This window comes from Branchiostoma lanceolatum, chromosome 1 (assembly GCF_035083965.1).
Source record: "Branchiostoma lanceolatum isolate klBraLanc5 chromosome 1, klBraLanc5.hap2, whole genome shotgun sequence".
In the NCBI taxonomy this organism is placed as follows: Eukaryota; Metazoa; Chordata; class Leptocardii; order Amphioxiformes; family Branchiostomatidae; genus Branchiostoma; species Branchiostoma lanceolatum.
The window spans coordinates 17,688,642-17,696,840 of record NC_089722.1 but is presented as its reverse complement, the minus strand read 5'-3'; the positions used below and the strand labels follow the sequence as shown (position 1 = coordinate 17,696,840).

The window sequence follows — 8,199 nt, the reverse complement described above, 5'->3', positions numbered from 1 at the left end:
CTCAGAGTGTAACTCAGAGGTGTCTATAGTAAGTTTCCTGGGGTGGGGGGCATGTTGGCCCGGCCCTGGAGACGAGGAGCTGGCCTGGTAATTCTCTGTCATCCGGGCTAACGTCGCACTCGCACGTGAGTATATCAATATTGACTCTCCGCCTGCACAGCAAATGCATACACGAAGGGTATTGACTTTGATCTCATGCCACAGGCGATTTGCCATAGCATGAGCAATTTTCCTGAAATTTCCCTGAAATCACCGGCAAATTAAGCTCTGCAAGCTACTTTGGCCTTATGTGACGTGCTTTCAAAATGGGTCAGGCCTAAACCATTTAGCCTCATGAGAGCCGAACGTGAGAGTATTGTAATACAACAAGCTTACGGTACAGACAAACCTGGATCCAGCTAGCAACCTCTCAAAGGGACTGAGGAAAAAAATGTTGCTGGGGATAGATGCTTGCTCGGAACATGGTGGGGTTAACTAGGTAAAAATGCACGAAATGTTTTAATCTTGCTTGTTACTGCTGATGGTTGCCTGCGCCAAGTGTGTGCCCGACTACACGTAGGTTTTATTGTAACGTGCTTTCTCCATTTGTGCCGTCAGTTCCCTTCGGACTTGCCAGCAGCATGCAGCTCGGTGCGTTCGACATGGATCTCCTCGCTAACGAGTCTGCGAACCAGAGCGCTCACGAGAACGTTTCGGCGTCCATCGCTGATTTTCCCGGAGCCTCCAAAGCGGAGATTGTCACGGAAGTCCTGGTCCTTCTCCTGATCTTCGCCCTGACGTTAGTGGGGAACGTCGCGTTGTGGATCGTCGTGCTCAGAAACAGAGATCTCCGCAAGGTATGAACGTGATCATGATATACAACTGCGACCTGTGCAGACACTGGTTATGCTTCGGCCACCGGTTATGCACCGGTGCTTGACGGGTTGTAGGCCCTGCCGGGCCTCGAAACTACAAATTTGTCCCGGTGGGCTGCCAGGTATCGGGGGGGGGGGGGGGTCGCTCGGTGTTCTCGCGATAAGCTTAAGGCGTCTATTTGCCTTCATTAAGGCAACATTGCACTGCAGCACAGGTGTTGCTGTTTGTAGATTTGGGAACGCATCTATAAGCAGCGACACCTATTGCTGCAGTGTAATGTGGACCAGTCTGAATTGTCCTGAGGAAGGTGACAGATAGTCACCGGACCGTTGGTAGAAGGAACCACTTGTTTATGTACAAAGAACTTTGCTATCCAACAGCACTCCATGTTTGCTGGTCTATATCGAAGATTCCCTTTTGCTGTATGTCATGTTTGTCTTGCAGATGCATCTTAGCAATCTTTTGTGCCTGTCTTTTTATTCAAAGGGTTTCGAGCCCTGTGAATAAGTGAACCATTGTTTTCAGGTGTCCAACTACTTCATCCTGTGCCTGAATGAAAGTGTGGACTTTATCGAGGATGTTACAGTTTTGTAGATGTGAAAGTGACATGGACCCGCGTAGCAGTAAAGAATATAATGTATTGTGGGTCTACTATATTGGAAAGAGAGGATAACAGAGTACTTATTTGGCTAGTATAAAGTTTACAGTGTTAAACCATTGTTTTCAGGTCTCCAACTACTTCATCCTGTGCCTGAGCGGGGCTGACATCCTGGTCATCGCGCTGAACCTCCCCTTCACGGTGACGGCAGTCCTGCAGGCGGGCTGGCTCCTCGGAGACACCTTCTGCCAGGTGCTGGGCTTCGTCAACATGGTGACGTTTGTCACAAGCACCACATCCCTGGCCGCCATCAGCGTGAACAGGTAGGGACTGTGGCAATATTTAACGTTATCTATATGTGTGGCAATACTTTACGTTTAGTACCGCATTGTTAGCAGCGACACCTAGCTGCAGTGCAAGGTTACCAGCACTACAGAAGCGTCAATAGGTAGGGACTGTGGCAATACTTTACATTTGGCACCGCATTAGCTCATCATTGTTGCTTAACAATATCTATGTATGGGACGGTACTTTACGTTTGGGACCGCATTGTTAGCAGCGACACCTAGCTGCAGTGCAAAGTTACCAGCACTGCATCCCTGCCGCCGTCAGTGTCAACAGGTAGGAGACTATGGAATTGATAGTATGTTCTCATCAACTGTGCAAATCAGGTCTACATTTGCATAATTGATATCTGTCAATATTCTTCTCTTTCTCAGTTACATATGCTTCAGTTTGAGAGTCCTTGAAAATCTAGACAGGGTTTTGTTTTCTTGTGTTCTCGTGAGTCCATAGCTATTTGAATACATTGTCAGTAGAGTGACAGAAAAAGGGAGAATATGGTGTCAACGCGAAGATCTAACTTTCATGAGTGACAGGAAGTAGAGTTCAGAGGTGGTAGAACTAGTCATTAATCAGACATGACAGGCATTCCAGGTCATGGGGTCAATGGAAGAGGCTACTATTTCAATGGGAGGTATTGTGTTTCGGCTGTCTGTATTTGTTTTTCTGCTATGTATTTTCCAAATTTTCGTCATGTTAACTATACAGTGACAGGAAGTAATACATGAACACAAGTAATGTTACTGATAACTTTATTTGCATGATTGATTAACTACAACTAAACAAGACACACGAGATACTATTTATGTATTGAACAATCCTGCAGAACCATAGTGAACAAGAACTCATACAACGGATGGTGACAAAATAAGTGCGTATACAACGCATATTCTATACTGTCGTGAAAAACGATACAATCGTTGCTAGAAAAGCAGCACAAATGATAGCTTTTGAATCCAATAGCGTTTTAAAATGGGATTTTACATGTTAGTTTTGACATCGAGCTTTAGCCGACGATAAATCATTCATCATCAAAATCTCAGTTGTAGTCAACACTTCACATGTTTGAAACGCCATTGATATTGCCATGTGCGGTTTTCCCCATACATACGTGCACACAAGGATCACTTCTACCACTACATTCAAGGCCACCTCACTAGTGTTACTTCTACAGCCACACTCAAGGATACGGCACTGGTGTCACTTACAACTACACCTATGGCTATCTCATTAGTGTCACTTCTACAACTACACTCAAGGCTATATTCCTAGTGTCACTTCTACAGCCACATTCAAGGCTACGGCACTGGTGTCACTTACACAACTACACTTATGGCTCCCTCACTAGTGTCACTTATACAACTATACTCTCCAAGCAGAGGACGGGTTCCGGCAGGTTTTTTTACGTGTTTTAGGCGTTTTTGTCGGGCTTTCTACTTTTTCTTTTTCTTTTTTTTCTTCTCTATGTTGGGTTCATAAACTGCCGGAACCCATCCTCTGCTTGGAGCGTAACTCAAGGCCACCTCACTAGTTACCTTCGCCGAGAAGGTTATGCAGAGGGTAGCGTTTGTATGTTTGTAAAGACCAGCATAACTCGAGAAGGCTTGGATGGATTGTCTTGATATTTGGTAGGTGGGTAGGTCTTGATGAGACTAGGAAATGATTAGATTTTGGGTCCCCTAGCGGCTTGTTACGGTACTGCAGCGGAACTTCCTGTTTCAATATCTCGTGTTCTGGACAAGCTATGGAACTGGTTTTTGAGTGGCAGATAGCTCTTTGGACAGAGAATAAGTGGTATAGGTTTTGGCCCCCTAGCGGCTTTTTTTGGAACTGCAGGATCAGGTTTTGGTTCAGACTTTGAAAGGGAATAACTCAAGAAGGGCTTGATGGATGGTTATGATTTTTGGTAAGTAGATAGCTTGAGTGATGATGTACCATAGGCGGTAGGTCATCGAGTTTTTGTTGAAATAGGCATTACTGTGCTATATATATATATTTTTTATATAAACTCCGATGATCCGCTAAGGAACAAACAAACGGAAAGGTTTCGGTGAATCGTAGACTAAGTGACTGTGTACTCGGCCTACTGAAAGATTCCCGAGAATTTGCTCTAACACGCACTGTGTAATCGATCCATTGAAAGATTCCCGACAATCGTACACTAACTGTAACAACCACAACGCCCGATCCGCCGTCTATTCGAAAGAATCACACGAACGGATGCCGAAGTCACCCGAAGATTGCCGAGAGCCGAACAGCGATTTCCGAACGCTTTGGGTAGTGTTAAAGGCATCCAGAGCATTTTATGTGGCTTGAAAATTGGAAATATTCTAGTTGCTGTAATCTTTATGAAATTGTCATTTAATGCCACTGTTTACCACATTTGCGTGATGATTACATGTCACAAGCGCTCAAAAGCCACGCGAAAATAAGCTACACAATGACCCCTTTAGTTTCACGCGCCTAGTGTAATTAGATTGAAACAGAACTCAAAACGGTTTTTTCGTCGGTAATGGACCGTTCCCGTCGAACACCATATAGAACCCCCTGTTCTATTTGGAACATCTCCGTCAAAAACAGCGCTAGTGGGACAGAAATGACAAGCAGAAATGACAATGCATATCTGGGACAGATATCTCACTGCATTGGCTACATGAATACCCAAGAAAAAAACGAAATGAAAAAGAAAATATCTCGGGCACTCAAGGGGACGGAGCTTACGTAACACATTGCCAACTACTACCAAGTCCGTCTCTCATGTACTTGTACGTTATTCCTGTGTTCGACTGGAACGGTCAGTTCTCTGCAAGTTCCGGCGACGGGACGTCACGTTCCAAGAAGTCGGAAAATTTGAGAACAAAAACGGCGGCGCTGACAGCGCTTGGATTTTTTTTGAGTGCTCAACACACAGCGACATCGCATCTTTGCTCCTTGAATATCGATATGTAATGGTATAGTGTTATTGAAACTTACTATGTGTAGAAATGGCTAAAAACTGGAGTTTTTTAATTTGAGTTTGAAGCCACATAAAGTGCTCTGGGTGCCTTTAAGAACAAGAATAGATAGGTAGGAAATGCAGTTTCAAAAGCCCATATTTTCGGCGAAAAAACGCCATGAAATTAAACACGTTGATACTACTTATAATCTAGGGGTTACTCACTAGCCATGTAGAATTCCTTAGGATACAACACCTAATTCTAAAGGAGATATGCGGCATTTTGTAAAGTCCGATTTCCGGTGGACAGCGTTACCAGCAGTACCATTACTGGTACTGATCCAGATTTCCCGCCACCGTTCGAAAATGGAACCCCGATTCTGTAAAGACTCCTAACAAAAACTTCAAACCCAATGGTTCCTTATATCTTCAAGGATGGACCTGTTTTTAAATGAAAATTCGGTCTATCTATACGTTTCAGTAATAGTTGAAACGTGACTACCTGCTATGTAAGACGTCCTTGGTAAGCATCTTGTCGATATCAGCCACTTTGAAAGAAACTCTAAAAAACGCCGTGGAACTGTGTTCTAAGTCACCTAAAAGTGCTGTCCACATGAAGTGGTAACGCTGTCCACGGGTAGCTTTTCCTACCCTGTCATTTTTATGAAGTTAGTGAGGTGTTAGCCCTGGCGGTTTTGTCGGTTCGAACAGCGGGTTCGCGAACGCGTTCGCGCAAACTGCGAAACCTGTTCTACTCCCGTCGGCTTTTGCGCGAACTTTCCCTCTAACAAGAACGACGCAGCGGACCAGTGCGTGTTTATTATTTGATTCAGTATATTGAGTACCCAGTGTGTGTTGAGTACACAAAGCAACATCGATTTCAACAAAAACTCGATGGCCTATCGCCCATGGATGTACATGATTAGATACTTATCATGCAAATCAGTATCTAATTTGCATAATAAATTAGGAAAGTTTATACATCCGCCAAATTCCACGATAGGACTCTGAAACATGTGACATATGTAACTGAAGAAGAGAGAAATATTAATAGATATCAATTATGCAAATGAAGACATCATTTGCATAATTAATGAGAAAATACTATAACTCAAGATGGGCTTGATGGATGGCAATGATTTTTGGTATGTAGATAGCTTACGTGATGCTTCGTATGATTGGACGATAATTATGCAAATCAGATTCTAATTTGCATAATTAATGAGACAATTTTAAAAACCCGCTGTATTCTATGATATGACTATTGACATATGTGCCATTTGTTACTGAGGAATTTTGATAGATAAAAAAATATTCAAATGTAGGCCTAATTTGCATAATTAATGAGAAACTACTATAATTCCATACAGGTAAATGATGGCAATTTCATACTTGTGTCATTTGATAGTTATGTGAATGTGAACATCGTTGAATCAAATTATGCTAATAAGGACTCCATTTGCATAATTCATGATAAATGTTACTTTGTTAGCATAACCTTCTTTGTTAAGCTCATACTTTTGTTTTTTTTTGGTGAAGAAAATCAACTGGTATGATTTATAGTTGACGACAAACACTCCTGATACGTCAGTCATAAAGGTTAAAATCATTTGGCGAAGGTATGAGGTCGCGGAACTCTAGTGTTACTTCTGCAACTGCACTAATGCCTATCTCACTATAGCCTTGTCACCAGTCTCTACAGGTCGGCTTAGGGGTGTTTTACTAGGCCCAGGCTTTTATCGTGATTCGTTTATGTCAGCCTGTCTTCTCAGCTGGTTTCGCCTCTAGCGAACTAATTAGGCCAAGCCCGTAAACCCACCCCTGAGCGGGCAAATCTGTCTGGGCGGGCGGGCGTGCACCACTCCTAGCGCCGGAGAGATACAGGGGATCGGGAGGTCCCGATGGTATCGTTTCCAGGCTAACCTCACTATGTAGCTAGTGTTACTACTTCTACACGTACACTTATGGCTAACACACTAGGCCTATAGGGTAACTTATACAACTACACTCAAGGCCAGTGCTAAGGTTATATTGTACAACTACATCGTCATGGCTACCTCAACAGTGTCACTTCTGCAAAATCTAATACAGCCAAGGCTTTATGTCATCCATACTATTTACGTTTCCTTAGTATATTGTCTTTCAGATCATCCTTTCATGTGATCCGTATAAGACTTTGGCAGATTACATTTGAATAAGCTTATAGCATAAGCACCTTTCATCTATCAAAGCTAAGATGTTCGCTTGTACAAAGCGGATTCACTTGTTGCTGTAGCATACAAACGGTCGGCCTGACAGTAACGTTAATCCCAGTGGTTGGCTTTTGCGATGGGAAGTCTTTTGAAGCAACCACCCTCCTAAAAGCAGGACCCCTATCGCTCGATTCGTTGGCTCGCTCGCGTAGGGGCCCTGCTCTTTAGCCCCGGTAGACACCGTTCTGGCGACGTTACTGACAGTTGCTCATGAATAATTAATGAGCTATCCTTATTTGGCACCATTTGGTGGTTAATTTGTTCTTAACCTAAAGTAACGACGTGAGACGTACCCTGATTGCTTGATAGCTTCCCATCGTCCTTTGCGCTTTTGCTAGAGATGAGGTTTAGCAAACCCTCTGATTGGCTGAAGCTGTTTTGGTGGCGACGTCGCCAGAACCGTGTCTACCGGGACTTAAGAACAGGACTCGAGCGAGCCAACGAATCGATAGGAGTCCTGCTTTTATGACGGTGGAAGCAACAGCGAGATAATGTTGCACAAACTAAGGCCATGTTGATTTTTTTCATATGGATGACATCCTTTGGGCATCGCAAAATTGATGCGAGCTTGAGGGAAAAAGTTGGGCGAAGAAACTTTACCTTTTTATGAAATCTAGGCGGTAAAAAATGCTTACTTATACAATGACGTACAGCGTACAAAACATACATACCAAACATGTATACCAAATAGATAGATTCTTTATTATCGTACTTTCACGCATCTTCTTGGAAAACTTTGGAAAACTTCACTCATGGCTCGAAATACAACATGTGCAAGGAGTAAGTTTGCGGCAAAATCAATGCGTTTTAAATTCACAATAGGAAAAGAGGCATTGTATGGCATTAGTATATTTTTTTTTGCATTTTGCAAACGGCATATGTTCGATCATTTATAGCTCCTTTGTACGATTTACGATGTTGTGGTTTCAAACTCTATTTCTTTAACGGACAAAAATTGACGCGGGCCCGGATGTCAGCCATGTAATCAAAACAACGTGGCCAAAGCAATGAGGTTAGAGGTGGAAGCTTCCCCCCATAATATCCATGCCTAAGTACTGGTGAATATCTGTGAGCATTTGTGTCGGAGAACGGCTGCTCTCCTTAATCACACCAAGCCTTGTGATTTGGAGTGCATGTATATTCATCAGTCACTTTTAGAAGCGAGTACCCGGCCTTTTGAGGCACCGCCTACATCCGCCTGAACATCTTAAAGGTAC

The 8,199-nt window shown here is 43.3% G+C and overlaps 1 protein-coding gene across 1 annotated transcript; it reads left to right on the top strand.

Annotated features, from left to right (window-relative positions):
- The first annotated feature begins 305 nt into the window (after nt 1-305).
- LOC136445599 (melatonin receptor type 1B-A-like) lies at nt 306-1,780 on the top strand. The gene is made up of 4 exons (XM_066443738.1): nt 306-309; nt 598-836; nt 1,381-1,434; nt 1,583-1,780. The coding sequence occupies exons 1-4, from the start codon at nt 306-308 to the stop codon at nt 1,778-1,780; spliced, it is 495 nt and encodes a 164-aa protein (XP_066299835.1).
- Nucleotides 1,781-8,199: the final 6,419 nt, after the last annotated feature.